The sequence below is a fragment of the Talaromyces proteolyticus genome (assembly GCF_021365285.1).
Source record: "Talaromyces proteolyticus strain PMI_201 chromosome Unknown BGW36scaffold_3, whole genome shotgun sequence".
Classification (NCBI taxonomy): domain Eukaryota; kingdom Fungi; phylum Ascomycota; class Eurotiomycetes; order Eurotiales; family Trichocomaceae; genus Talaromyces; species Talaromyces proteolyticus.
Window position 1 is genome coordinate 711,747 of NW_025764279.1, and position 26,923 is coordinate 738,669.

Below are 26,923 nucleotides of genomic sequence, written 5' to 3' on the forward strand. Positions count from 1 at the left end.
TACTGTCACATACACATGGCTTCTGCCTCTCCGGGATACCTAGGTCCTCATGATAATTGCCCCGCGTTTCCCCCATACTAGGTTTAGATTTAAAATCTGTAGCCTAGGCCTCAGAAATATAGCCCGAACCTAGCTAGAGTAGGCATTAGACGAGTTATATTCCATTTCAGCATGTGCTTCTCACAGTTCTTTGAGAGCTGATGCGTGAGCCCTCCCAGTAATCTGGCTAGCTCTTGTAAAAAGACAGCGCGCCATCGCTCGATATGCGGTAGTAAGCACATATTTAGGTGGGTTTTTATATTTGTGGGCCAACTTCTCGAAGGTTTGCTGTAATGATAATGATGAAAAAGAGCCTAGAATAGCGACCATAAGAGCTAAATGTTTGAATTCTGGAATCGACCGCTCTATGGCATCATCTAAGATATAAACAGGAGCGACTTTGAAGGCTCTATTGACTCGAGTGGAAGCACAAATGAGCTTGTAGATTGATGGAAGATCTGGTACGTGATGAATGATAAATACCGTGCCATTTTGCTTCCTTGATTCTATAATATCGACCTGTAGGATTGATGTTGGACGAGATTGAGAAGACTATCAATTGATAGTCTTGGTCCTCGTCATCGTGACCACCCTAGGCCCTAACCCTAAGTCATAACATTGAACCTTTAATACTGTTGACATATTCTATATAAGGATGAACCACAGGAATAGAAAGAGGGAATATGGCAGCATCAACCTCAACATTAGCAAACCTTATTTTCTACGTTAGGCTCTTATAAAACTTATGATGAATGATTTACCTAAAAATCGTGTTACCAGATCCAGAGTTCAGCTCTTCGATACAATTCTAGATGTAGAGACCACCTACCCAGCTGTAGTTGAGAACTGCAGCGGCCTCTACATTGATCTATACCCTTGCCCTCAATGTTAAGTCTGGTAGCGGATGAGCATCTGGGAACTTCATGTACGTTGATTCTTGCCTCCAATGTGGCAAAGTATCTGAAGCTTTCCCCATCTAGTTTCGGTATGTTTTACAGTCGCCAGTAATATGAATCTTTGATCATAGCAAGAACTCTCGCGTTTCTCCTCTTCGTAGAATGTAAATCACAAGGATGTATTCATTGACTGACATCAACGCTTCAATTAAACTTGTAGCCCACTTCTAAACACATATACATAACGATGCAAACAGACCAGAGAACCGGGCTGGGGTATATATAATCAACATTCAAAGACATCAGTAGATAGCCCATAGCCTTTACTCCCACTCCGGACCCGTGTAGTCTGAAAAGTACTGCTCATGAATCCTCCGTGCATAATCAATCACACTCGGCAAAGAGCGGACCTTTTTGGCCGATTCGGGACCGCTAATCACAATCAGCATGCCTTTTCTCTTTTTTCTCTTCGTAGATGGAAAGAACTCACGCCTTACAAATCAAACAACCAATGGTGAACGCAAAAACCGAAAAATCACACTCAGCCGGCTGGTCGCCGCCAAAAATCCAAAAAGGGCCTGATTTCACCCCGGCCTTGCGTCTTGCGTCGGCCAGCAGGTTTTCAATATTGTCCCAAATACGGTCTCGGAATGTATGGATCTCGTCGGGCGTGAAGCGGCCTGTCCCTTGGCCGTACAGGCCGGCGTTGATGTTGCGCCAGATCATTATGCCGACAGCCGCGCGGATCGGATATGGAAGGGCAGCGAGGATCTTGTCTCGCATGGTATAGTAGTTTTCATTCCATCGTTCGTGCGTCTGCCAATCGTCAGTGATGCATAAAAAACAATCAAAAAAATAAAGGAGAAAGAAAAAAGAATCTAGAAAGACTTGCATTATAGAAATATAGCTTATCCTCCAGGAGCGCCTTAATGCCCATATCTAACGTATTCTCCACAGGCGATAGCGATTCATTGAGTTTTGACAGTACACCCTCCCGGACCAGTCTCTCGCTGATCAATTGCGAGTCTCCTAAAAGCTCAGGTTCTCCACCATCATGCTTGAGAGCGATATAAGGGATCTTGCCCCGGGGCGCGAGCCTCGTCGACCCGGTTTCGTATGTATACGACGCCCCGGCGAAGCGCAACTGTGCTTCGAGCTTGGTCACAAAGGGCGACCAGACGTAGGTGTCTCTTTCGGGGAAGCCACGGTAGATGACCAGGCTGGGTTGGGATTTCGAGGGTGACATTTTTTTGGCTTCGTTGTTAATAATGTAATAATTACGTGCTTGATTATTGGCGGAATCTCAATGGCGTTGCTGCTGGAAAGGAATCGAAGGCTTTGAGAGAGCTGTCAACTTGGCGACAACTCAAGCGGTACCGCACGCATGCTTATATAGGCCGGTAGATCGCTTGTTGCCCGCAAACAGACTCCATTGTCTACAAGTTGTGAGCACAAGGTTCGAGTATATACGCGGTCGGGATGCGAGTCGCCGGGGCGAGGCCGAAAGCCGCCGCGCTCATTGGCCGATCGGAGCCCTAAGCGGGCCCAAGTCGGGGAAGCAAAAGCGAAGGCCGACTTGACACAGTTACTTAGGAGTACTTGGTAGAACTTACGGAATAGTACTTACTTAGGAGTGCTTGAGAGTACTTAACAGTACTTGGAAGTACTTGCGTTTCATTTAATTTCAGTGACCTTGATACTCTTCCCTATTGCTTGTCTGACGGTGAAAACCATCTACTAAGTACGAATTGATCAAGACCTCCGCGTATAACCCGTTGCCTCGGTGTTGTCCATGTTCCAACATCATAGGTATTGCGCCAGTCCTGGCCGTAGCCTTACCCAGTATTATTCCGGTCATACTGGGCAGCGCGAGACGCGGCATTGGAGATATCAGTATTGCGGTAGCCTCGTATGCCCGTCGTGATACCCGTGATGTTGTACGCGTTGCCCGTGTCGTACCCAGTATCGTACCCGGCTGTTCTGCGTGCGCCGCCGTACGTGTCGGCGTTGGAGCCGCGGTAGCCTGACACGTCGGTGTTGCCGTATGTCGCTGCGCCGTACCCTGTGTCGGCGGTGCCAGTCGTGCCGTAGCCGGTGGTGTCGATCCCAGTGAGGTCCGTCGCGCGGCCTGTTAGGTTTGATGATGACATTTTGCTCTGTGTTTGTCCGATGGTGGCGGTTGATTGATCGTGAGTTGTCTTGTTGTGGACATATATGTAGGATACTCTTCAATCCAATGGTAAACCCAATGCTGTATTTATATGTCAAAAGCAGTGGCGGCCTGACGTCAATACGGGTAGTTGGTATTTCAGCCCAGATGCTTCGATAGCGAATGATCCATGGTTTGGAATACTTTATTTCGCGGGCAGATGATAACATCGCCACCACTACCGATACAGTTCTTGAAAGGCAGTTGAAGATGTAGCTGGAAATGTCGCAATGTTTCAGATTGACTAAGCTAAAATACAGTCATCACTCATATACTTGAAGCTTCAAGTTAAATCTATTATTTGAACGCGAAAAATGATAAGAGAAAGAGAAGAAACAGAGTACTTCTTCAAGCATTGACAGTCACGAGTCCCTGCAATGTATGTATGTATGTATGTATGATTGAAGCAACGCAGTTATCGTTGCAATTCGTTGAGGAATAGGTTGCGCATTTACATCGGATGGAACGAATTCAACAGATGACCAGTGAACATTATCGTGGCCTGATAAATGTGCCACTAGAGTGGGATAATGCAATGTGCGATAATATTTTCGCTAAAACGGTGGTTCGAATTGGGGGGATGGGTATCATAAAGAACTTCATTTGAGAAGAAATACTGTTTCCTCGCCGTGCGGTGCATGCATGGAATATAGAATGATCGACTGCCAATTAATCCGGGTTGGTGAGCTGTGAAAAGTTAGTATACGATATAGATATTATGGCACCATTGAATTGCACCCACCCTCAAAACTGGCCGAGAATAATCCTCATTGTCGCGTAGAGACACGGCACTGTGCCTGCTTCCATTAGGATACAACGCCGCATCCTTTTTCATACGATTATCAGTAAATCCCTTGTTCGGGCTGAGAAAGTCATTCGGGGATGTGGGGGACTTCTGTTGCTGATTCATGAAGTTGGGCATAAAGCTCATCTGGGAGCCCTTGCTCTGGCGCCGATTTTCTGAACCTCCGCCCATGACACTCGGGTCGTATCTCGATTCTGGAGTCGGCGACTTCTCTGATTCTTCGTTGCGTCGGCGGCCAAAGAAGAAGAACCACAAGCCCAGCGCGGCCAATGCACCGACACCGACCAAAGTGCCAATTACAATTCCAGCAATTGCTCCTCCACTCAACGATGATGGTTTGCTAGATGTAGAGGCAGAAGCACCAGTGGATTCCGCCGACGATGGATTGCCGATCGTGATGGTGACCGGCTGACCGGCGACCGTTTGTACAGACACAGTGGGAGCCGTATTTTGCCCGGTGCTAGAGGACGGGTCCTGTTCGAAGCCAAGTTAGCGCCGAGAACCGCTTGCATACATTAAGTTTGATCGTACGGAGATAAGGGAAGTCGTAAAGGTCGTGCTGACCGAATTCGACGGAGTAGTTTGGGTTGTGCTCCCCTGTGCGGTTGTTAAACCAGACACTTACGAGATCGCACCAGGCCACATGTATTGGAAAAGAATAAAGTGAAAAAAGACCAAAAACGAATACATACCGAGGAAGCCGTGGAGGTGGCACTACCAGTTGCGGTGGCACTGGATGTTCCTGATGGCTTGACATTGCTCATGGCGATATAGCCATAAAGGTTCTTGGATCTATTACCACAGAGATCGTCTGGGTAGCCGGGACATGTGCTATCGCAATCCGACACACTATTTTGTTCTGCGGGAATATAATTTGTGCACCAGCAGTCTTTCCAGAGGACCACGCCAAAGGCATAGTCGGCATTGCATTGTTCTTGGCAGAGTCCGTTGGATTGGAATGTACTCGTTTCTAAAACAGTCAGCACGGGCAATTGCGTCCACAACCGAAGAGCGAGAGGCGTACGGAGCGTGTCTGGGTCTGCAGTGTTCTCCGATGAACAATATTCAACTGTCAACGCCCGCACCGGGGATGAAAAGAGCACAAGAGCAGCAGCTCCAAGCGATGGCAAGGCCCGAGAAAATCTCATGTTGATATATTGACGTCGTCCCTAATCAACAATCGACCATTGAACGAGGTGATCTCAAATTGAATTATCACGACGATGTCCTCGTGGAGGCACTGCCGGCATGCAGTTGCTCTTGCTGGGGCCTACCATCATATTTGTTAGCACGGTCTTGCTCTTCGGTAAGAAAAGACACAACATAGACGCAGGATACATACCGAATCTCAACCAGGAGCCTCAGGGAATGGGGGGTGACGGCAGTTAATAGAAGGGTAGGCGACACCCGTGCAGCATGGTCGTGACCCTGAACGGGCAGATCGAAATCTGAACCCAATGGCAGGCGAATGCTGGGACTCAGGGGGAGCTGGAAGATGATGGTGATGGCGGACGGAGGCGTGGTAGTTGAGAGAGGTTGTTGACCGGGAGGTAACGCAGGAAGGAAGCAGGCAGGCAGGTGGAACAGGGAGAGGAGGCACAGATTACACAGTACGCAGCACAATACGGGCTAGCTGGTTAGCGGCCACGGGAACTTGGAATTTGGCGCCTAAACGGGGCTAGCTGCAGCTGCCAGTGCACCTCATTCATACATCTTACATACACATATAATATGTATGTATGTGTGTAGACGTATATATGCACGCATGAACAGTGCTCTGCGTACCGTATAGCACGATGAATTGAGGATTTATGGTCACAACGAACTAATAATTATATTATCATTGTATTAAACATATCGAATGCCTGGACAGACCCGCCGTCGTCCACGGATCCTGGCGGAGACCATGGGCCAATGAGAGCGTGCGCTCAGGGAATGGATCTCCATCGGCTAGCTTGTCTTGGCATCGGTATCCAGATTGCACGCGTATACAGAGTTGCATACATGCGTACGGCATCGTTCACTGACACCGTGCCTGACAGATATAGCCATGATGACAATGGTTTGGATGTCTGATAGCAACTGCAATGAAGAGAAAGTGCTCATCCAGCATATTCCATACTTCAGATAACATGGACGGTCGCCCTGGCATGATCATCTATCTGGGCTGTCGATCGATATCCACATTCTAGACGCTATTCTCATTGTTGAATAAGACTACATAATAGATTGTAATTATCGTATGTCGCAAACGCCACACGCAGTCGCTGGGGCAATGCACTGGCGGTCATTTTGGTACCGCCCTCGTACGGTACGTCCACCGAGATCTGCGTTCAGCCACTTGCGGATGTTGCTGATAGTCGTATATTGCATACAAGTCAGTTGAAGCGTATGGAATATGGCCAGCAGTGATAACCATATGACCCCATGCTGCTTGATCAATATTAATCGCAATTGAATAACCACACTCATAATAATGACAATAACAATAAAATGTTTGTGTGGTATTAGATCATCAGGCCCTCCTGCCCGGTCAGCAGCACCACAGCGGCCCCAATCCGTGGTTCGAGCGAAACGCAGCCAACCAGCGGCCAAGCCATGTCTTACTACCACACCATCTACTATACCTCCTCTATCCTCTAACTATACATTATACAGTAGTATACTGTATATACATATTGCCTATCGGGAATAAGAGCGAGTATAGACAGCGTCCGAGCGGTGGCAACCATCCAGAATCCTGAGCATTACTGACTGCTCATTAGTGGTTAGTGTGCACTGTGCACTGTATCGCAGTGGAGACTGATGTAAACGACTCTGTCCAGCATCTGATCTGCAAAGATCGAGCCATTACCCATTAGTCTCAACTATCCACTGATGTCTCAAGACGATTTGCACAGAAAAAATATTCATTATTTAATAATACTAAAACAGCATAGTAAAGATTAAAGAGTGGCCCAGTCAATGACCTCATGGACCCAAGCCTGAAACACGCGAGACGAGGAGAGCCTTTAAAGTGGCGGACAATGACAATCAGATTGATACTGCGATGGGTCGGCGGGTGACTTGTCGGCTTCTGACTGGCTCGATTTATGCAGCTCTCGGCACATTCACTTGCATTATTTGTTGTCATCCTCATTGGAATCATGCTATGTCTTGATGATGCCTTGATAATTTAATGTATTTGGATAGATCGAGATCACCGACGGTCTCACATCTTCTGGCTCATGTTACTCTCCAGCGTCTCTTAAAAGAAATGAATCAATAATTCCTGCACATAGCGATCAACATAAACAAAAACTGCCGGGAGATCAGCCAATAAAAGCCGTCTTACTCAAGACAAAGTAGTACAGTGATGTAGAGTTAAACGGGTTGCACCGCCACATCTTATACCAGTTTAGGAAATCCCTAGATACGACAATTTCCCGTGAAAAATAAAAAGACGAAAAAAAAGTGGGCGGTACCACAGCAGAAAGCAAGATCGGACGATGCTTTCCTGTTCCTGGGAGTAATTAATCATGCTGTGCCACTGGATTGTCGCGGTCCAGCATGATTCATCCATGGTTTATAATTCTCCTGAAGTGGGTTGGACCCGCTGCAGTATCCATCAGTAATATTCATACAAGAATACATACAAAGTGGCTGTGCCCAAGATCTTTACAAATGATCATTCTGGCACAGCTGATTAATACGAGTATTTAGTGGTATACCTGTGCTATGAAAATATGATGTCATCTCAATATCGTCGCAGTCGTAACACATTAAACTCATCGTAAATCTTCACTATATCAAATCTCGCGGTATCGTCGTGGTCGTCTGCCCTCTACCAGCACGTCTCGTTCTCGATACCGCACGTCCCTTGGACGGTATGCTTCCCGCTCTATCTCTAAAACCACCGGTGGTCGAGGAGCAAGAGGAGGTGGTGGTGGTCCAGGGATTACAGGGAGCGGTGAAAGAATGTCTCGCTCGCGAAATCCGTCGCGAGGTCGCCCACGGCGAGAACGTAGTATATCCTCGGTGATATCAACGAGCCTCTGGACATCGTCCTGCAAGCAATCGAATTAAAGGCCGATAAACTAAATTAAGGAGTTAATGTACTTACAAAACGAAGATAGTCGAAAATGTAGTAGAATCTGTCTGATTCTTCATAGTCATAACCAGCTCGCTCAATCGCCTCTCGTATAACCAGGTCTTTTGTGATTTCGGTCTGTCGACGATCGCGTTTTTCTCGAAAGCTAGCATGGCTTCGCCCATCACGGCTCGCTTCGGAATCCATTTCGCGTTCTCGCTCGACTTCCCGAATTGCGATTTCTCTCACCTCATTATAATGGAGATCACTAGGCTTTGAACGAGTGATAATAGACCCCCTTTCTTCAGTAGGAGACTTTCGCCCATGTGGAGAGATATCTCGTTTTTCGATGACGATATCATCCTCAAATGAATTTCCATCTCGTTCGATTCTAAGAAGCTATCATTAGTCATAGTGTGAATAGCCTGAGGTATAACTAACCGTTGTTCTATTTCAACTTCATCAACGCTGCCATTCTGGGACTTGGTGGTGTCAGGGCTATGTTTTCGAGGAGGAGATGCTCTTTCAAAGCCTATATATATTAGCCAATATTCTTAAATATGATTAGGAATCATACTCTCTATGTGACGGTGATGCGTGATAACTTCTTGAATGATGGGAGGTTTGCGTATGACAGACGGGGGTTTAGGGGACGATTCTGACGAGGACGAGGACTCTTTGGTCTTGCGTATGATTATATCTCTTTCATGCTCTCTTCTTCCTCGTCGTCCTTCACGCTCGCTCTGCCGAATCTCGATATCTCTCTCATCTGAGCGATGCCGTGATTGGGAACGTGCTCGAGGAGGAGGACTATGGGTGCGCCGAATTTCAACCCTCTCTCCCTCGGGGTTGTCACGAATGGTAATTTCATCTCGGTCACCTTCAGGGTTCGGCGATCCTCTTCGGTTCCGCATGCTTTTGCGCAGAATAATATCGTCGCGATCATCTTCGTCAATCCCACCAGATCGCAGTCGAACAGCTACTTCCTCTTGGAGATCCTCGTTCTTGGGACGCGGATAGTGGTGTCGGCGAACGCGAATTTCGTCACGATCAATCTCTTCCTCAGGTGACCGGGGGCGACGACGGGAATGTGATAGTTCTCTTCGCCGGATTCTTATTTCCTCTCGATCCTCTTCTCCCCGTTCCTTCGACGCTGAACGTTCACGATGGCGAATGGTAATCTCTTCCCGATCATCTTTTCCTGAAGAGGACAACCGTCTTCTAGGTCGAAAACCGGCTTCGTCTCGACTCGGCACAGAGCGATTTCGACGACGAGAAGGGCCTTCCTCGCGATCCTCATCGCGGTCTGGAATCGACCTGTCTCTTTCACGTACCAAAACTCTCTCTCTTATTTCACGCTGAGGCGGCGATCGGTCTCGGCGGCGAATAAGAACCTCCTCGCGCTCTTCCTGGGGAGAAAAATCCTTTCGCCGTCGACTTCTTGGAGAATAATCTCTACGACGAAACATAAGTTCTTCTCGGTCGTCATCGAGCGGCGGAAGTGAACGTCTGCGATATTTGACATCCTCACGTATAACCCCTTCTCTTTGTGGTGAGCGTTCATGACGACCGAAAATAACCTTTTCTTCCTTCTCTATCTCTTCGTCACTGTATTCTTGATCTTCCTCCCTATCACGACTTTTGGCTCGCCTTCTCCTTCTCTCATCCTCAAAAGCCACCTCGTCAAACCTGTCCCTATGGGGCGGTAATGACCGATCTCGTCTGTGGAAGATGGCCTCGTCGCGCTTAGCCTCATTACTTCGAGATCGAATTTCCTCCCGTTTCTTGATGAGAATATCCTCATCATTGCGTGATCGGGGTCCTCTATCATCCTCTTCAAACACGACATCGTCTTTAGACAGCCTTCTGTATCGATGCCGATCCCTCGATGGCGAAGATTTGCGACGAATGTAGACCTCCTTAGTCTCTCTTTCTGGCCCAAGGTCATCTAAATATTCACGTTCACGACGCCGCGGGCGGACAAAATCACCCTCATCCTCAACCTCATCTTTGAGAGGTGGCCGGGGATCTGGAAGCGGAAACTCAGGCCGACTTCGATCGCGGAACCGAATCCGTTCGTCAATCTCGCGAACAAGGGATGAGCGGTGTCGTTGGTGACGACTATCGGGCTCAGGCTCGTAGAACCGGTCTTCTCTATCTCGTCTGCGTCGATCAGATTCCTCGTAGATGTTATCTTCCTCGTAGGATTCATCGGCGGGGTGATCACGTCGAGCCATTGCAGGATCAAAAGTTGAGCAGGTGACTGTAGTGTAAAATATTCTATTTACTCCAGACAGTGTATGGGCTTGAAATCTCTGAGGTCAGATTGTCATGAAAGCGTATGAAGTATCTTAGTGCACGGCTGAAATCGCAGCAGTAAGATCGCCCAAAAACATCAGTTGATCATCAACCGCCAACAGCCCGGCAAACAACTACAAACACATCGGATGTGCAAAATGCTGTACGTATTTACCAATCTAGGCAAGGAACCAGCCCTAAGTGAAATCAGGAATCGGATAGCTAATATTGAAAAAGAGCGTAGAGAAATAGAGACGGCTGAAATCAGGCTGCGGTTGAGAGTTGCAGTGTGCACATATGTTGGCGGCTGATGTCATGTCAATATGTAACTAGCCGTCCCCTCTAATTACCCCACCCGAGCGTCTCTGGCGTATCAGTGGATGGGGCTGAGGTGCGTCATATTCTTTTGACATTAAAGTGCATGCACTTCTGAAGCTGGAAGTATTAATTGGACACGGCTGATGTTAATATCATCGATATAGGGTTGATTGGGCAATGTACAAGGGGGTATCATTTCATGAAACATCTGAGTACTTTGTCTTCCAGTATATACACATCAGTATACACGAATATAAGTTTGCTGTCAGCCGAAAAAGAGCCTCTTTTGTCCCTTCTCTGTCTTGGAACTACGAGGCCGACCTGGCCCGGGAATCTTGCGTTCTGTCGTTACTCGTCTGGATGATTGCTGGGCAATTCCTTGGGAGGTTCGGTCTGCTTGGACCTCCTGTGCTTCGAGCTCCTTGGCGAAATGCCAGTCATCGTGTTCATCACGATGATTTTTGACAATCTCCTGATTACACCGAGGACAGACATATAGCCCAAAGTGCTCTACGTTGTCTAGATTTCCATCGGCGGCAGAAGGCATGTCGTTGCCTTCATATGCTTCAGAGAATTGTAATGAACTTACCTCTGGCGGTGGAGAGGTATCGGTACTTGTCTCCTTGTCTTCCAACTCGCTGTCCACTTGAGAAACGTGTTTAAAAAAACGTCCAATACCGTCGCTGGCGATCTTCAGCTTCTTCGCTGGTTGGTTCTCACCGCGTGATTCCGCCACATTTTCTGCCAGTATGCTCTCAGACGTGCTTATCCGACCTGGAGTAAAGAAGCTGTCAATGGCCTTGTTATTCGTTGGCCCATCCTCAAATCCACCAACACTCAAAGATAAGTTTGCTGTTGGCCACGCTCTCCCTTCGGCCATGACTTGTTTCAGCAGATCTCGTGCCAAACTAAAGAGTATGGTTTCTTCAATCATTTTACCGCCTGGTATTGACAGCTGTTTCGAATGCATTTGGCCACCTGTTCGGTAATGTAATGTAATTGTTCTTGGTCGTCTCCTCTTTTCGAGAAGGCCATCTTCAACCAATCGACTGTAGAGATCGGCAGCGAATATGCGCAACCACTTTTCCGCCTGTTCTGCCGAATTAATGGACGGACGGAAAGATTTGGCCGATAGCATGGATTTGATTTGCATTCTCGTATTAACCTCACTGTTATCAATACCGCGGATGATGTTATACAGCCACACTGCTGTGTCATCGTCTAACTTGGCTTTAAACTGGTCAAGTGAGACTTTGAGGAGATCGTTAACTTGTTCAGTTCCAAACTCGGAACTGATTTGATCCCCTAGTTTCCCACCGAGCATGCGAATCTTCGTAAATTTGAAACCATCTAGGAACTTTTGAATGGCACGGTTTCGGACAATTGTTTGCTTATCGGGCTTGTTGCAAGCACTCCCCAATTTTGACATCATTTTATTCCGTGCGATACCCGCAGAACATGTATAGCTGAGTTTCTCCCAAACGGTGGCGCGCACCGAGCGAATGAGTTCGGCACCAATCAGCATAGCAATGTCATCCCAGTCAGGGTCGTCTTCCTCTGCCTCGTTCTCATCGAGGTCTACCAAACCGTCATCCGAGGACCAATCGAGCGCGGTTGTCGGCGGACAAGGCAAAGGAGTGGTTTTGTCATCAGCGGTGGGCACTTTTCTCAGTTCTGGGTATCGCTGGTAGAGAGTAGCATAGACCAGTGATGACAAGTCAATAAAGACTTCATCGATAGAAGCCTTCTCCATCCTCGCAGCCAGCAATTCAGACAAAGCCCCACCCGCCAGACCAATGAGTTCCCCCCTGAGTTTTGTGAGCTCTTCCTTGATTGTCCTCAAGATATTGCGTGATTGCGCACGGTAGGGGTCCAGCGACACTTTATCGGACTGAATGTTTTTCGACGCATCGTCGCGGTAGGCCCACCTTCCACCTTCACCTTCTCGAAAAGTCGCAACATGCTGGAGGACCAAATCTGGGCATTTTTTCTTCGCTTCGATCGCTGACAACATACGAGTAATCCCGAAAGGGCGCGCGGCGTAGTTGATGGCGATGAGCGAATCCCATTGTTGGACGGCTAGAGGTGTATCGCGTGGGATGCCTAGACGGACCATTTCACACTGCGCGTAGAAGGCATCGAGATCAACGTGCGCAATGACTCTGAGGGGACTAATCGGCGAGTTCTGACGGAGTAATTGGAGATGTCGGTATGTGTAGCGAGATGGCTTGGAGGAGGTGCCTGGTGACGAAGGAATAAAATCAAGAGGAGGGGATGACTGCGACATTCTGCTTTCAAGGGTCCATGGTAAGGTTTATCTGGGGACAACCAGAATGATTGCTAGCTTCTTTTATTTGTCTAGAGGTTTCATTGGTTTTCTGAAATTGTAAAAGGAGCTGCTGTGACTGATATCCCAGCATAGGCTGTGGGTTAGTGTCAATTGATGCCTCGTGAAGATAAGATGTGGTCCTGCATGCAGCTCCACTCTTTGGTCTTATTGGCCTATGATTGCTCACTTAACTCTACGCTAATTATATACTTCAAGATTGTACATACAAAAAGAATCATGTTATCATAGAAGCAGTACATGATTATACCTAGAATAATTTGATATACAGAATTTGAGCTGTATTCTAGTTTATAGATATTTGTTAAGACTTTGTCTCTGCACATCAGGATTCATAATTTTTGGTTAACAATACTGACTGGATATACAGATATTGTTTCATCATAGATCAGGTATGAAAATATCAATTATATCTTTGTGAATATAACTCTTTAAACTATACTTTTAGTCTTTTGGTCATGACTGCAATGAAAATTTGGTATCAAATAGCCATAGAAGTCATTTTAACACACAGTTCCGCCTAAGTTTTGCCGGTCATTACCGTTCGGTGTTGATGTTGTGGCGATAGCCAGTAACATAGACGGCCCTTGATTCTTCCCTTCTTCATGCAGTTCTCTTCTTGTATAGTTCTTTTCCCAGACAACTGTTCAAGGATACACACCACCTGGATCCTTTTCAAAATTTCTACCCTGCTTGAGCCCTCCAGGTGCGCTTCATTTCTGGGAATTCACGTTTTGTTCTTTTGTTGAATCGCATCAGGTAACCCACCGCCATGTCCGACAAGACTGCTTCAATACAAGAGCCCTATTGTGGCATCTGTCGAGAGCCTATTGGTCTTTCTGAGAGCCATTCATCCCTGCAATGGGATGAAGATCCGGAAGGGAACGTCAAGACCTTCGTGGATCGGAGCTGGTTCTATTGCTACCGTGCAAGTAAGCCATGATTCTTCCCAGTCCAGTCTGTCAAAACTGCCGCCTTAGACTAATAAATTTACTCTATTGAACCATTTGCTGACAATACCAATTAGTTTGTGTTCAAAAACCCGCTGACCAACCACCGAGAGAGAAATATCACCTTTCTGGAGTCGGCGCCTACCTGAACAAAGAACTCGTCTTCGAATTGCCCGCAGAGAGTGATTGTGTTTCACAGCTCGCGCAGCAATATAAATCGAAAGGCCCGCTTACAAAATTGCCGTTGATGACTAACATGAAATATGTTTCTTGGTGCGACGAGAAACCCAGCGTCTATCCACAGGCATACACAATTCACGACAAATGTTGGCACTACCTTAACGGTGCCTTGGCGGCTGACTTAAAGCACCAACTGCCACGTCTTCTAGCTGCCCTCCGTACTCGATGTAACAGTCGGCCATCTTCAGGTTGCGGTTATGTCAAGGATCGGCTAGCCGTAATAATGGATACACGAGATTTCTTTGTCGACGCATGTATGCGAGATCTTAATATCGATGGCATTGACAATATGTTCAGCACTTTTCTGGGCATGTATCTCACCAAGATGTTCTTTTTCAGCAATTTTGGACCTCGAAAACACGACAATGCTAACTGGAATCGGAGCATCTTGCAAGGCCGTAACTTGCCCAACGAAATACATGAGATGATAGCAATGCACTTGGACTTTTCGACTCTTGTCTCGTACATGAAAGCTCTGGGGCTCAGATTCGGAGACATCTTCTGGAAAGGCCGCCTCCGAAAAGTCAAGCAGATCAAAGATTTCGGGCCATGGGTATTCGACGTCGATGAACAGAATTGGGAGCAGTTAACAGTCGAAATAGAAAGGACTCTCGCAGCCTTCAATGTCCTGAAAGGGGCTGTGCAGGCGGTTAAGGTGTTCTGTTCCGGGGATCGAATGGCTAGGCGTGTTAACGCGGTACTTTTGTGAGGCATCCTTAGGTTGTTCCTCTCTTTTTCTGACGCTTCTTCGTATCTCGCTTGTTGCACAACTTGCCCATGCTAGTAGGCAATTAAGTTGGGCCGACCTGACTGTACTGATAGTTTCTTACTCAGCCATAAGATTGCAATGCAGTCATTGATGCAAATGAACAGTAGAGCAGTAGAGCAGTAAAGCAGGGCCAATCAGCACCGAATATTGTGCAGCCAACCAGCAGCCCAGCCATTCGGTTGCGGGCCGGACCGACCGCGTCCCGTGACCAAAGCCTGCTTTTGGTGTTTGTTTATTTTGCAGCAATTCTAATTAAGTTACAATTATTACTATTATTACTATTATTAAGAGCATCGATTCCTCATATCGATGGAGTATTACGGCTACCAGGCGGTAGGGTCGCATCGTCGCACCGGCGAGCGCAATGATTGGCGCTCGCAGGCTGCCAGTTGGCCACCACGAGCTTGAGTGTCTTCCAGCCGCCCAGAGATGCCCAAAGCCACGCATGACGGCCCAACACAAGATGTCCCGTGGCCTGCGGCTTGAGCGCACATGCAGAGCAGAGCTTTTCGCGCTAGCAACCATTGCCACGGTGAGACTCGATTCAGCCTGCCGTCGCCGTTGATCTCGCGAGACGAAACTCTGGACAACTCTGAATACGCAGCTGAGGCACCAGGCCGGAATCAGCATCCATACCTATCGCGTTACCGGGGGTGTCTGCATAAAACACCGAGACTTTGACAGCACGAGCCCTGGGACGCCCGATGATGCATGGATCTACGACTATTGAAACGTACATATACGTATTGGACGGTTCGCCAGGCCGCGAACAGCGAGAAATACTGGGTGCCGGGGGCGATGCTTGTTCTTGTCCCTGCTCTTGTCCCTGCTCTTGTCCCTGCTCTTGTCCCTGATCTTGTCCCTGATCTTGTCCCTGTGGTTCTGTATGACGATATTAGTCTGCCTTTTGTAACGATGAGTAGATGTTAGCAATATCGCAACCACGGCGCAGCTGTCCAGATCTACCCGCGTGGGGCGGCATCGTAGACCCGAGGAAAGCAAAAAAAAGAAGAAGAAAACGAGGCGAGACCGTCATAACCATAATTCAATAACACGATTAAAGAGGAGTCGTGGCACCAAACAAACACGACAGGCCAAGCAGCCCAAAGCAGGGCCCGCGGCCCAACAAGTAATACTAAATGACTAACGAGTACCCACAACCACATAACCACAACCACCGCCAGCCAGTCGTGCCTGCCCCCCCTCCTTCCCTCTCCTTCTTCGCTCCTCCTGCGTCCTTATCTAACACCGCCCGCTCCTCTCCTGCCCGCGCCGTCTCTCTCTCCTCTCTCTTCCTCTTCCTCCTTTCTCTCCTACAATCTGGCCCTCCGTGTCGGCCGCTGTTCATCATCGAAGTGGAATTTCTCAGTCCGGAACAAGGGACTTTTTTTAAAGCAAAACAAAAGGACCAGGACAGTACAGAAGATCAAGCCATAGGAGCAAAAAAGGATTCCGTTATTGTGCTTTCCCACAGGATTATATCCAGGATCTTTCTCCTTGCACCCCCCTCTCTCTCCGCCGCCTTGCGTGTCTCTCTTGTCTCGGTTGATGTACCAAGACTTTCGCTATTGTACTGCTCCCAGGAATACTCAGCTGGACCTTGAATGAGGCGAGGAGTTCCGTTGTCCTTGCTTTGTCACACTCGCCGTATTAAATCCTACATGGTCAGCCGTCATTAGACACCAGGTCCACCCTTAGACTTGCTCCAGCCGTGGAGACATACATTCAATTTATATTCGTGCGGCTAGTCCGTGGATATTAGGCATATCGCACCTTTCCCGAGGTTATTATTGCTCGTGATTCTACTGCTGTTGCTATTCCGCTTGTCAACAAGATTGCCAAAGGACTTCATCAACTCACAGAAAACTACAACCAGACAGACCACTGGATTGCTCCGCCCCGGGATCATTGCCATTTCCACCGGATCGGACAAAAAAAGGACCCTTTCTAAATTTGCTACTGGCCCGTGGATCAATATCTTTTTGCTGCTTTCCTAATTTAATTTTCTATTCCTGGATAAAATGGCCTCACGAGGATATGAGCGCCCGGAGCGCCACAATGAATATTTCATTCCCGGGGATGGCATCAGCCGAGAAGTGATTCAGGCCGACATTTGCAGGTACCTAGGAAATGACGCACTAGTAAAACCTGGAACCCATCAAGTTCGTTTGCAACCCGCTTTTCCTCCTAATCGTAGATATCTGCCACATGATCGGAATACTGATCGGGTTCCACAGGGTCACCAAGGGTACTTAATCCGTGCTTACCGGAACCTGACTACTGTACGTTCTGTCGCACTCATAATCGTCAACGATGGATAAGGAAAGACCATGACTGACGAGCCGTGTTTGCATAGGAAATGATCGCCGACCTCAAGGCCGACTCTGCCCGGTGGGCGCAGGAAGTGAAACGAAGAGATAACATGGGATACACAAGAGGTACTTATGCTCACGATCTACGTAGGTCTGGGAGCCCTAACACTCCTCCAGTGAGCTACGCCTCATCATCAATCCATGAACTGCGTCAGAAGAACGAGCCCTCTCCCTCAACTTACAGCGCGACGCCATCCCAATTTGTGGATCCGTACGCCCAACAACCCCAGTATTCCGCACCACAAGCTCAGCCTTTTGCACAGCCAGCTTATACAAGTTCACAATCACCTGGATTTGGCCAAAATGCGTATTCATCACCCCCTCAGCAGAACCCTTACTCAGCACAAAACCAACCCCCCATTTCTGCTCCAGATGGCCACCCATCGTCTTACACATACAGTGGAAACCCTGTGTACAGCTACGATGGGAGAAATGCGGCACCTCGATACGCAGGGCCTGGTTACGACAACGAACCTGACTACTCTAATGTCTCTTCTGGAATGGCTTATCCTCCTACCACCGCACCTTCGGATGCCCGGTTAGTGATGGACACAAGATATACTCCAGACGCTGGATTTCCGGAGCACAGACAAGGACCCAACCGGCCACAACAAAACAGAGACCCGCACCGAAGGCCTCGTTAAACGGAAAAGGTTGATGTTCTGTAGGTGATATCCAAAGGATTCCCAGTGGATGACCGGGACGTTTTTGTTCAAGAGAACCTCGTATTTGTCCAGGATAATTACCAGACGGAAGCAGCCCACCTGATTTCAGGCATAAAAGACTGGTTTTCATTTCTCCTTAGGATCCTTTTGGGCATGGATTGCCGTTGTTTACGAAAATGCACTATTTGACCATTCTTACTATTGTTCTTTGGACATAATCGGTGTCCCTGAAATCGACAGGTTTGGATTACCAAATTAAGGATGCTCGGAATTAATCGATTGTGGCCTGAACATTTTTTGGGAGAGTTTGCCAGAGGAATGTTAGTAACCTTGGCAGCTGCTAATAACGAATTTCATGTGCAACTCTATAGCCATGATGATTTTGGCTGATGTTCTGCGGTTTTGGAACGAAAAGGCGGCCATCTACTGTTGTTTATGGGATGTCTCTGCGATAAGGTTGTTTTATATTGATGCTTTGATGGCTTGATCTGGGGATAAGATGGGCCAGTACCCCTATCTGGATCTACTTCTCTTGGTTAATTATGGTTATGGTTTGCATACGCCAGGAGCTTTGGAGATGATATGTACGGTGTTACTTCGTACAGGAATCGGGGCTCGATGTTGTAGATACATGCATTGCAGGCGTTTTGAGCTGCTATTTTGATATAATCGTACACTCCATTTCTCTCGCTATTGTCTATGTCGGTGTGGAAGTACATGCTAATAGATCTTAGCCGTTGTCGGTGGTGTAAATTTGAGGTGTTGTGTTCATGAATCTAAGATGTCATCCAAGTACCAAAAATTTTTGAAGGACCTTTGGCCTCTCCTCCATATTACTTTCTTCTCCATGCCTTCACACCTATATAGTCAATCACTTCAAATGTACTATTCAGACCTTTGAATAGTATTTCCAAAGACTGCTTTAAATATTATCCCTCTGCTCTCACCACCATCCTATATGAGTTGCTATATTTATTCCTCTATATAACCTCCCAGCACCATCATCACTTTACTGCCATCGTCACTTTACTGCCATCGTCACTTTACTGCCATCGTCACTTTACTGCCATCGTCACTTTACTGCCACCCAACTATCTGACCAAATGAATCATCTAATCGAAGAGCAAGACAGACATCATGCTTCCTCCTCTACATTCCCTCACTTCGACAATGGGGACGTACTTTTCTACATCCCTCCAAGTCAAATCTGGAATTTGCATGCCGATGTTTTGCGGCGCTGCTCGCCCGGCTACATGGGTAGTCTCTTAGCCCCTCACCATGCTGCACAGTTGATTAAAGCTGCGGAAAAAGCTGGAACCAAGACACGTTATAGGCTCGAGTTGGTGCCATCTCACGGGAATCCGAATGGAGTCTTTATTAGAAAGGTAAGGGGACTCGTCTCGGTATTCCATATAAATATCGAAGCTCTACTTTCAATCTGAAGACTGTTAGTATTCTCTTCAAAGCTAATGGGGTTTATTCTCTGAGATAGAACGTCGATAAATGGGGACGATCTGCTCCGAACGCTAATGGCCATTCGCTTTTCAGCCATATTTACGACTCGAGAACCGAAGAGAATGCCACAGAATGCTGGAAGAGTTTGTTTGGCACTTTTTACAACATTGAGCCAGACCTCGCGGGTCCTAACCTCAAGGCTGTGCTAGAAAAATGCTTCCGTCTCATGGATACCGCTGAAAGTATGGACGCCGCTGTCTCCGTACGTCCGTATATCGACAATGCCCTGATGCGCCATGGCCAAGTACTCTATCGGTCCATCCTATCAAACCCCCTTCAATGGGGCGACTTTGCGACTCGACTCCATTCTCCAACAGTCCTCAACGACGCGGTGATTCATTTGGTAGGCAAATGGAACTCGCTGACGAAACAAGAGAAGCGGGGCATGGACAATCGCCTGCGGGCCATCTGCGAACGCAAAGCAGAGCAGCTGTACAAGATCAAGGGCGCTTCTGAGATTCGCATTGCTGGGCATATCCCCAAAGCCTGCTGGCGGGATGCTAGCCGGGACACGATATCACGTGTCAGCTATTCGAACGATGTGTATATGTGGATGGCTATCGCAATTCACCACCAGTGGTTCCATCAAGTAGTTGGCATTGAGCGTCGTGGTCGCGACAGCCCAGATGGAGGTGCTATGCTTTACAAAGCTATTTGGGAGGGTAATACTTCATATTTGAATGCCCAGGACTACGCCAATTTCCACAATCTCTGTCCCATGTCTAACAAGGCTCGCACCATCCTGTATGACAAGATACGACAAATGAAGAGTGAGGTTCGGAAGTACGTAAAGAATCTGGTGAGCAATAAGACCCAACTTGACCTCGATGCTCTCGATGCTGGAGAGCCTATTGATCATCTTCTCTGCACGGAAATGACGCTTGAAGATCATCCTTGGAATGATTCTGATAGCGAGGCCTTTGTGCCACCTGCATTTTCCGATGATGAAGATGATGACGAGGTTGAAATGGAAGGAGGGATTCCGCCTGGCGTTGCAGCTCATACGTTCCAAACTGCTTTTCATCCGCCAAGCAGCGAACAGACTGTTGAGCACTCTTGATGCAGATCTTTCAATGATTGGTGATATTATGTTCATAATGGTCTAGTACATTAACCGAGAGAATGATTGACACGACGGTATGCCTTTCTTGTTACTTGAGAGCTTATATCTCATATTTCCTTAACATTGGCAACAGAAAATGACATAGGGAAAACGGGGAAATAAATTCTCTTTAGAATAATTCAAACTCTTTTATGTACAATTGAAAAAGTCTTCAGACCGCGATAACACCAGTAATGAGAGTCGAATCCAGTAACGGATATGTAGATGTGAAGTATACTGCGCGGTGCAAGACTATATGATTGGTTCTCTCTCAGCTCAAGTTTGACTGACGCCTTCCCCAAAATTTGATATACAGTTATATCACCAGTAATGCTAGTTTGAGACGCTTCATCTTCTGCAATGGGTCGGTATCATAGGCAAAAGCTCATTCGTCGTCATATCCCTTCGGAATCACACGCGGACCTTTCGGAACTATACACAATGAAAATCAAATCAGTAAAGAGTCTCCAGGCTATCAGAATACCTGCACGAGTTCCAGCGCTCAGACGAAAGAATGGACTGACTTGGATATGAGAAAGGGATCTGCTCCGGGTCAACGTCACCGAAATACCGTCGGATGGGTGGTAACGTAACGAGGGCAACGGGGCCCATGGAGCCGAGGATAATTGAGTAGAAGATAGCAGGCTTCTCGTGCGAGGCCCATCGAAGGTACCGCAGAGGCTGCGACCAGAACTGTGGAACGGACATGGTGTGTCGTTGCAGTAAGGTCGGGTGGAAAGGAGCGTGCCGGGACAGGAGGACGGTCAATTAGGAGTAGACTGCGCCTGGTCTGCAATAACACAGAGTCGAAAAAAAGGCCGTGCAATTGGCGACGTCGCTCACCAACACGGCAATGCGTAGCTGGAACTCGGTGTTGAGGGCTGTTGATGATCGCGGTGGAATTATCCTATGCCGCCCGCCGCTCTCGACTTTGCCTTTGCCTAGTGGGCCTGCCAGCCCTAGCTGGTCGTCCGGTCTTGGCACGCCGGAGCAACACGTCGCCCGATCTACAGCGTAATTCAAGTCCATAGAACGAACATCTTTCAATTCCACGACCGTTCACCATTTGCTTGTGTGAATTGCCTCTGGTCCTTCTCCTCTTATTTTCCTGCTCTTTTCTCAAAGCCCGCCTTGAGCGGAGGCCTCTTTCACAATGAGGTGGTTACTTGCGGTTCTTCTTGGCTTCTGGGGAGCTTGCGCGAGTGCTCTGAGCAGTTCAGGCTCCCGCTTGCTGGTGGTGCTGGAAGAAGACAAGGGTCTATACTCGAATTTCTGGGCAGATCTAGAAGGTACAGTAAAATATTACGAGTGCCCAGTCTATTGGTGCTAATAAATTGACTGGTAATAGCCCGGGGATACGACATTACATTCGAATCGCCCAAAAACGATAAGTTGTCGCTGTTTTCTCTGGGCGAGAGAGCTTTTGACCATCTATTGATTCTTCCACCAAAGTCGAAGGGTAGGATCTCTGCATGCCATTACACAGCTCGAGTCTGACTGGGAACTACTAGGACTTGGCCCAGCGTTGACGCCGAAGCTGTTGCTCGACTTCGTTAACAGTGAAGGCAACATTCTTCTCGCACTTTCCGGCAAATCCTCTACCGCAAGTTCTATCAGCTCTCTTCTTCTTGAACTGGACATTCATATCTCGCCCGATCGTTCGTCAGTAGTCGTCGACCACTTCAACTACGACATACTCTCCGCGGCCGAAAAGCACGATGTACTCCTTCTACCCCGCCCTAGTCCTGTGAGGGCAGAGCTGAAACCCTACTTCTCGGGTGAAGGTGTGCTGGCATTCCCCCGACCGGCTGGACAGTCGTTGGGTGCTGCTAGTCCCCTCCTTGCCCCGATCGTGCGAGCTCCTGAGACCGCCTATAGCTACAATGCCAAGGAAGATGCTGGTACAGTTGAAGAAAGCTTTGCGACAGGCTCGCAATTGGCGCTTGTCTCGACACTGCAGGCAAGGAACTCGGCTCGCTTCACCGTCCTTGGATCCGTAGAGGCTTTGGAAGATAAATGGTTCTCTGCATCTGTCCAGGGACCGAAGGATAAGAAGCCAAGTAAGACAGAGAACAGGGAGTTTGCTAAATCTATTACCGCCTGGACCTTCCAGGAGATCGGTGTCCTCAAAGTGGGAAAGGTCGAACATTATCTCAGTGACAAGGAGGGTAATATCGAGGGCGAAGTCAACCCTATCATCTATCGCATCAAGAATGACATTGTAAGTACAAGGATATACCTGCAAAAAGGAGTCACGGATTCTAGACTGACAGACAATATAGACGTTTAATATCGAGATCTCTGAATACGACTTTGAAAAATGGGTGCCTTACGAGACTCCTTCCGAGGACGAGCTTCAGCTCGAGTTCACTATGCTTTCCCCATGGCACCGATTGAATCTGCAACCCAAGACTCGCACCGAAAACAGCACAATCTACAGTACCACATTCACATCACCAGACCAACACGGGATTTTCTCATTCCGTGTCAACTACAACCGGCCATTTTTGACCAATATTGAAGAGAAACATGAAGTCACAGTCCGCCACTTTGCACACGACGAATATCCTCGCAGCTGGAAAATCACCGGTGGATGGGTATGGATTGCCGGGCTTTGGTCTGTCATCGGCGGTTTCCTCGCCTTTGTTTTTGTCTGGCTCTACTCTGCTCCTTCGGCGGCCGCGGAGGTAAAGATTAAAAAGGTTCAATAGAGAAGCATTGGGTTGTAAGGGTGGATTGCTATTACTGGTACGGGCTTTTATGAAAGGCAATGTATTCGAATTCGAGTTTCCCAGTGTTTACATTTTATCTTTTTACCGTTCCTGATATCTACACGGCAATGGATGTATATTATGTTGTATGTAGGAACATCCTATTATTTTTTTCTAGATTCGAACAGAGCGATGATGCTTTGAGTATCAATTGATGAAAATAAGTGCATTTATTCAAGAATAAATCAGTATTTACAGATACATAAAAAACTCCGGCCAATGCAGAATAAGAGGGGGCATTTCCGTTCCAGCTTTTCCAATTGCCTTCCAACAAAATCCAATTTATAAACCCCTGGTCTTTTCCGGATCCATCTCCACCTCATCTCCGCTAATTTCCTTCACCGACGAAAACGCTGGTTTACCTGCATATAATTGCTCTGGCGTTTGTTGAGATTTGCCGCCCTCGAGCTCGCGCGATACTGAAATAGGAGCATTTCCTCGGAAACGCTTGCGCATATCAACTAGTCCACGTCTGTGCCGGTTTTATTAGTCCTCTATCTACTCTTCCTCTGATGGAGTGTGGCTTGTTCGAGGTGACCGTAACGTACTTGCAATCGGAGAGGGCTTTCGATAATTGTTGGCACCGCGTGGGCAATTCGTCGAAAAGAGGCGGGCGAAGACATTCTTGCGGCGAATTGCGTTGGACCATGATACAATCTGATTCTTGGAGGCATTGAGCCATCGCCGTTCCTGCAACGATAAAGCGAAGGTCGTTGGTTAGCAATCATCATCTAGTTACTAATTCATTGCGCCAGTAGAATTGCCAAAGGTAGGTGATAGTTGGGCTTCTGAGGTTGCGTTGAAAGACATAGATTTGGTTAGACTTACTGATGTCTCTACATGAGCTCGGCATCTTGTCAATGGATTGTGTGGTGGATTTGCGTGAATGGGAGCTTCCCAGTCATTCCGGCTTGAGATCAATCAGAAGACGAGATCCCGAAACGGATTAGCGTCGACGTACTAAATAGAGTCATTTGATTGGCTCGATTGCGATAGTATATCGATCCCTGCTAATGTTCGGGTCAAGAAGTAGTAAACATTAGTATTTCATGATGATAATTACTATTCTACAATCAATTACCTACCTTGGATACTTAAAGCTGCAGTAGATTGCTGGCGAGACGTCGATCTATGTACTAACCATAGACGTCTCCATAATGCGGTGTTTCCACCTCGATTCAAGTCAAGTGCCTAGTAATGAACAGGCATATAACTCACTTGATTGCCAGTACTTCAGTTTACGGCCTTAGGGTTATAATGCAGATAGGACATAACATTTGAACGCAACATTAAAGGTTTGATGATAGAGCGAATCACGGCGTAGAATAAAGCATCTAAATGAAAATTTTTAAACTAGACTGCATTGAAGGAGTGCATTGGAGTCTGGACTAAGGAATGGGTTTGAGCATGTTTGCGACAGGTCATCATGCTCGCTTCGATCTCCTATAACAATTTCATCATCGTGCTTTAAACCAGTAACATTTTCCCTACTTTAGTTGCTTTTTTAAAGGTGGCTTGCTGTATGCACACGCTTACCGGAATATAGTGGCCCAAAAGGCTAAAGGCTAAGATATTTGATAAGAATACGTACGGTGGTGGCCACTAAAGGAGTGTCAATCGCTCGTTGGTTCATTGTCTAGTGGAAAATCATCACCGATCGGCTTCCTCCACTTAGTACGTTCGGCCCCCCCGATGCTTGACTAGGTCAACTCCGATCCTCCCATTAGTTGTCTGAAGAATTAAATGAGGCTTTTGTGGTCATGGGAGACTGAGGTCTGGGGGAAACCACAAAAGCTGAGCTTACTAATTGCCTATATTCATGTGGCTGAGTATGATTTTCAGAAATTCGGGACCCGGAGTACGACTACATGATCTCGCTAGAGTACAAGGTGGAGGCCGTGGGCCTGCGCTAATGCGTTATTACATACGAACCAGTCCTACAATAGGGAGGCTTTGTCACACAATACCCTAGACTACTCAAGACATGTTTTCTTCAGACTCGAATGATCCGGTCTTACCATGTTATTCGCCGTCCAAGTCAAGTTGTTCTGCACCTAATGCTCAAACTTTCCGGGCTTGCCTTCAATTGGGTGAAGATGAGTACTACATTGTTTCATTTATTTAGCTTTCCTTTATTTTGAGATGTCAATCGCTTGAATGGCGGCGAATGGCTTGACGGCGTGACTAGTTAGGTGCGGTGAGCTAGGAATCATCCCGTTTACCGAGTGTATAAAACCATGGCCATGTCATCCCTTGAACTGGAAGAGAATCTATCAATCAATGATTCAAAGTTGGAATTTCCCCTGTCCGTTGACTCTAATAATTGGACAAGTGCCCAGGAAGCCTGACATCATGCCTTCTAATATTCAAGTGTTCTTCCCCAAGGAGAGCATACCAGCCCTCTATCCAAACGAAAAAGTCGGCGAACGTGTCACTACGTACGCTGAGAAACACACTTCCACGATACCTCGGCATATCATCGACTATCATGATCACATTAAAATGACACAGCCTAAGACGGCCAATTACATGATCTCCATCTCCGAAGCCCAGGCACTGGTGTTTTTAGCTCGTACTGTTGGCGCTAAACGAGGTAAAGGGGACTCTATACTTGACTAGAGTTAATATATGAAGCATACTCATCGCTGTCCTTCTATTCTAGTGCTCGAAATCGGATCATATGTTGGCCTTTCCATGCTCGCGTGGAGTCATGCTGTCGGATCCCAGGGTCATGTTACAGGTCTCGAGTTTGAGCCGTCTTTTGCTCAAATGGCTAAAGAGGCGTTTTCTGCCAACGGAGCCCAGAACACGGAGTTGGTCGTTGGCGATGCTCTTGAAACGTACGTCCCGATCTCATCGTTTCCGCTGTGCCCATGGAAGTACTTTCAGATGCGCAGTGTCGTCTCTTACCTCATCCTGACATTGGAACTCCCAATAGCTTGCAAAACTTAGCACCATCTGAACCGTACGACATCATATTTATCGATGCGCAAAAGACGGGCTACCCGAACTATCTCGCTACCATCCTTCGACTGTCACAACCGGCTGCCGCAACCCGTCTTCTTCGCCCGGGAGGTCTTATCATTGCTGATAACGTCCTCCGATGCGGCTTTGTGGCCGATGATAGTGAGGATAACCCATGGCGAAACTATGACTTTGGGCCGCATAGAAAGGAGTATTGGAAGTCTGCAGACGTGCAGTCTGTCAAGGCATACAATCAATCGATTATAGAAAGCGAACGGGTGGAGAACTGGCTGTGTCCTCTTTGGGACGGAGTCAATATGAGTCGATTACTGGACTGATACCTCTAGCATATGACGAAGCATTCATTATGTATTATCTTTATAATGACATCGATTGTAGTTTAATAGTCAAGGGCTGTAAAGCTAGACAGACGACAGAGTGGTGGGACTTCCCCATTCGGTCTAGATTTATAGAGTACAGTTTCTGATTGGCCACTTGATCTGCGCTTCACTATTGGACATGTAAATTTCAGGCCTGAGGCAGCAAGGCAGTACAGCCAACAAAACCATTACGTCATCCACAATCACATGCAGC

General features: G+C 47.4%; 12 protein-coding genes across 12 annotated transcripts; 6 read left to right on the plus strand and 6 right to left on the minus strand.

The window, feature by feature from the left end:
* Window positions 1-1,152: 1,152 nt before the first annotated feature.
* Window positions 1,153-2,477, minus strand: BGW36DRAFT_104609 (putative glutathione S-transferase). The gene is made up of 3 exons (XM_046209187.1): window positions 1,828-2,477; window positions 1,426-1,751; window positions 1,153-1,367 (listed from the first exon to the last, which is right to left on the minus strand). The coding sequence occupies exons 1-3, from the start codon at window positions 2,179-2,181 to the stop codon at window positions 1,259-1,261; spliced, it is 789 nt and encodes a 262-aa protein (XP_046075126.1). The 5' UTR covers window positions 2,182-2,477; the 3' UTR covers window positions 1,153-1,258.
* A 1,086-nt stretch (window positions 2,478-3,563) lies between these two features.
* Window positions 3,564-5,479, minus strand: BGW36DRAFT_104653 (uncharacterized protein). Its single transcript, XM_046209189.1, has 5 exons — window positions 5,292-5,479; window positions 4,642-5,219; window positions 4,514-4,546; window positions 3,887-4,423; window positions 3,564-3,831 (listed from the first exon to the last, which is right to left on the minus strand). Exons 2-5 carry the CDS (start codon window positions 5,095-5,097, stop codon window positions 3,814-3,816), a joined length of 1,044 nt encoding a protein of 347 aa, XP_046075127.1. The 5' UTR covers window positions 5,098-5,219; window positions 5,292-5,479; the 3' UTR covers window positions 3,564-3,813.
* A 1,969-nt stretch (window positions 5,480-7,448) lies between these two features.
* Window positions 7,449-10,577, minus strand: BGW36DRAFT_104625 (uncharacterized protein). The gene is made up of 4 exons (XM_046209188.1): window positions 8,596-10,577; window positions 8,460-8,550; window positions 8,052-8,409; window positions 7,449-7,995 (listed from the first exon to the last, which is right to left on the minus strand). Exons 1-4 carry the CDS (start codon window positions 10,253-10,255, stop codon window positions 7,738-7,740), a joined length of 2,367 nt encoding a protein of 788 aa, XP_046075128.1. The 5' UTR covers window positions 10,256-10,577; the 3' UTR covers window positions 7,449-7,737.
* Window positions 10,578-10,653: 76 nt separating this feature from the next.
* On the minus strand, window positions 10,654-13,052 carry BGW36DRAFT_371496 (putative sister chromatid cohesion protein). Its single transcript, XM_046215376.1, has one exon. The coding sequence runs from the start codon at window positions 12,919-12,921 to the stop codon at window positions 10,900-10,902; it is 2,022 nt and encodes a 673-aa protein (XP_046075129.1). The 5' UTR covers window positions 12,922-13,052; the 3' UTR covers window positions 10,654-10,899.
* A 701-nt stretch (window positions 13,053-13,753) lies between these two features.
* Window positions 13,754-15,036, plus strand: BGW36DRAFT_445369 (uncharacterized protein; the record flags this gene model as incomplete). Its single annotated transcript, XM_046221669.1, has 2 exons — window positions 13,754-13,913; window positions 14,009-15,036. The coding sequence occupies 2 exons, from the start codon at window positions 13,754-13,756 to the stop codon at window positions 14,878-14,880; spliced, it is 1,032 nt and encodes a 343-aa protein (XP_046075130.1). The 3' UTR covers window positions 14,881-15,036.
* A 1,925-nt stretch (window positions 15,037-16,961) lies between these two features.
* BGW36DRAFT_289651 (uncharacterized protein) lies at window positions 16,962-17,956 on the plus strand (the record flags this gene model as incomplete). Its single annotated transcript, XM_046210688.1, has 3 exons — window positions 16,962-17,102; window positions 17,178-17,222; window positions 17,297-17,956. The coding sequence occupies 3 exons, from the start codon at window positions 16,962-16,964 to the stop codon at window positions 17,954-17,956; spliced, it is 846 nt and encodes a 281-aa protein (XP_046075131.1).
* A 1,019-nt stretch (window positions 17,957-18,975) lies between these two features.
* Window positions 18,976-19,472, plus strand: BGW36DRAFT_371504 (uncharacterized protein). Its single transcript, XM_046215377.1, has one exon. It carries the CDS (start codon window positions 19,081-19,083, stop codon window positions 19,417-19,419), a length of 339 nt encoding a protein of 112 aa, XP_046075132.1. The 5' UTR covers window positions 18,976-19,080; the 3' UTR covers window positions 19,420-19,472.
* On the plus strand, window positions 19,470-20,639 carry BGW36DRAFT_371505 (uncharacterized protein). Its single transcript, XM_046215378.1, has one exon. It carries the CDS (start codon window positions 19,659-19,661, stop codon window positions 20,550-20,552), a length of 894 nt encoding a protein of 297 aa, XP_046075133.1. The 5' UTR covers window positions 19,470-19,658; the 3' UTR covers window positions 20,553-20,639.
* BGW36DRAFT_371506 (putative NADH-ubiquinone oxidoreductase 9.5 kDa subunit) lies at window positions 20,640-21,484 on the minus strand. The gene is made up of 2 exons (XM_046215379.1): window positions 21,119-21,484; window positions 20,640-21,026 (listed from the first exon to the last, which is right to left on the minus strand). The coding sequence occupies exons 1-2, from the start codon at window positions 21,300-21,302 to the stop codon at window positions 20,980-20,982; spliced, it is 231 nt and encodes a 76-aa protein (XP_046075134.1). The 5' UTR covers window positions 21,303-21,484; the 3' UTR covers window positions 20,640-20,979.
* A 126-nt stretch (window positions 21,485-21,610) lies between these two features.
* BGW36DRAFT_458597 (putative oligosaccharyl transferase subunit) lies at window positions 21,611-23,541 on the plus strand. The gene is made up of 4 exons (XM_046222018.1): window positions 21,611-21,883; window positions 21,943-22,053; window positions 22,106-22,815; window positions 22,877-23,541. Exons 1-4 carry the CDS (start codon window positions 21,748-21,750, stop codon window positions 23,303-23,305), a joined length of 1,386 nt encoding a protein of 461 aa, XP_046075135.1. The 5' UTR covers window positions 21,611-21,747; the 3' UTR covers window positions 23,306-23,541.
* Window positions 23,517-24,252, minus strand: BGW36DRAFT_371513 (putative cytochrome c oxidase assembly protein). Its single transcript, XM_046215380.1, has 3 exons — window positions 24,194-24,252; window positions 23,914-24,055; window positions 23,517-23,837 (listed from the first exon to the last, which is right to left on the minus strand). The coding sequence occupies exons 1-3, from the start codon at window positions 24,216-24,218 to the stop codon at window positions 23,648-23,650; spliced, it is 357 nt and encodes a 118-aa protein (XP_046075136.1). The 5' UTR covers window positions 24,219-24,252; the 3' UTR covers window positions 23,517-23,647.
* Window positions 24,253-25,717: 1,465 nt separating this feature from the next.
* BGW36DRAFT_424064 (S-adenosyl-L-methionine-dependent methyltransferase) lies at window positions 25,718-26,667 on the plus strand (the record flags this gene model as incomplete). The annotated part of the gene is made up of 3 exons (XM_046219916.1): window positions 25,718-25,958; window positions 26,028-26,205; window positions 26,304-26,667. The coding sequence occupies 3 exons, from the start codon at window positions 25,718-25,720 to the stop codon at window positions 26,665-26,667; spliced, it is 783 nt and encodes a 260-aa protein (XP_046075137.1).
* Window positions 26,668-26,923: the final 256 nt, after the last annotated feature.

Excerpts from the sequence above, each read along its gene's own strand:
- BGW36DRAFT_104625 (XM_046209188.1), bottom strand. The coding sequence starts at position 10,255 with ATGGCTCGACGTGATCACCCCGCCGATGAATCCTACGAGGAAGATAAC. Across the intron at positions 8,551-8,595 it reads GCATCACCGTCACATAGAGA|GCTTTGAAAGAGCATCTCCT; the intron begins GTATGATTCCTA and ends TAATATATATAG. Across the intron at positions 7,996-8,051 it reads TTTTCGACTATCTTCGTTTT|GACGATGTCCAGAGGCTCGT; the intron begins GTAAGTACATTA and ends GATTGCTTGCAG.
- BGW36DRAFT_371505 (XM_046215378.1), top strand. The coding sequence starts at position 19,659 with ATGGATACCGCTGAAAGTATGGACGCCGCTGTCTCCGTACGTCCGTAT.
- BGW36DRAFT_371506 (XM_046215379.1), bottom strand. The coding sequence starts at position 21,302 with ATGTCCGTTCCACAGTTCTGGTCGCAGCCTCTGCGGTACCTTCGATGG. Across the intron at positions 21,027-21,118 it reads GATCCCTTTCTCATATCCAA|TTCCGAAAGGTCCGCGTGTG; the intron begins GTCAGTCCATTC and ends CATTGTGTATAG.
- BGW36DRAFT_371504 (XM_046215377.1), top strand. The coding sequence starts at position 19,081 with ATGAATCATCTAATCGAAGAGCAAGACAGACATCATGCTTCCTCCTCT.
- BGW36DRAFT_104653 (XM_046209189.1), bottom strand. The coding sequence starts at position 5,097 with ATGAGATTTTCTCGGGCCTTGCCATCGCTTGGAGCTGCTGCTCTTGTG. Across the intron at positions 4,547-4,641 it reads CCACCTCCACGGCTTCCTCG|GGGAGCACAACCCAAACTAC; the intron begins GTATGTATTCGT and ends ACAACCGCACAG. Across the intron at positions 4,424-4,513 it reads AAACTACTCCGTCGAATTCG|GACCCGTCCTCTAGCACCGG; the intron begins GTCAGCACGACC and ends GGCTTCGAACAG.
- BGW36DRAFT_458597 (XM_046222018.1), top strand. The coding sequence starts at position 21,748 with ATGAGGTGGTTACTTGCGGTTCTTCTTGGCTTCTGGGGAGCTTGCGCG. Across the intron at positions 22,054-22,105 it reads TCTTCCACCAAAGTCGAAGG|GACTTGGCCCAGCGTTGACG; the intron begins GTAGGATCTCTG and ends GGGAACTACTAG. Across the intron at positions 22,816-22,876 it reads ATCGCATCAAGAATGACATT|ACGTTTAATATCGAGATCTC; the intron begins GTAAGTACAAGG and ends CAGACAATATAG.
- BGW36DRAFT_371513 (XM_046215380.1), bottom strand. The coding sequence starts at position 24,218 with ATGCCGAGCTCATGTAGAGACATCA. Across the intron at positions 24,056-24,193 it reads GAGCTCATGTAGAGACATCA|GAACGGCGATGGCTCAATGC; the intron begins GTAAGTCTAACC and ends TTATCGTTGCAG. Across the intron at positions 23,838-23,913 it reads AAAGCCCTCTCCGATTGCAA|ACGTGGACTAGTTGATATGC; the intron begins GTACGTTACGGT and ends AAACCGGCACAG.
- BGW36DRAFT_371496 (XM_046215376.1), bottom strand. The coding sequence starts at position 12,921 with ATGTCGCAGTCATCCCCTCCTCTTGATTTTATTCCTTCGTCACCAGGC.
- BGW36DRAFT_104609 (XM_046209187.1), bottom strand. The coding sequence starts at position 2,181 with ATGTCACCCTCGAAATCCCAACCCAGCCTGGTCATCTACCGTGGCTTC. Across the intron at positions 1,752-1,827 it reads ATAAGCTATATTTCTATAAT|ACGCACGAACGATGGAATGA; the intron begins GCAAGTCTTTCT and ends GACGATTGGCAG. Across the intron at positions 1,368-1,425 it reads GGTTGTTTGATTTGTAAGGC|CGGTCCCGAATCGGCCAAAA; the intron begins GTGAGTTCTTTC and ends GATTGTGATTAG.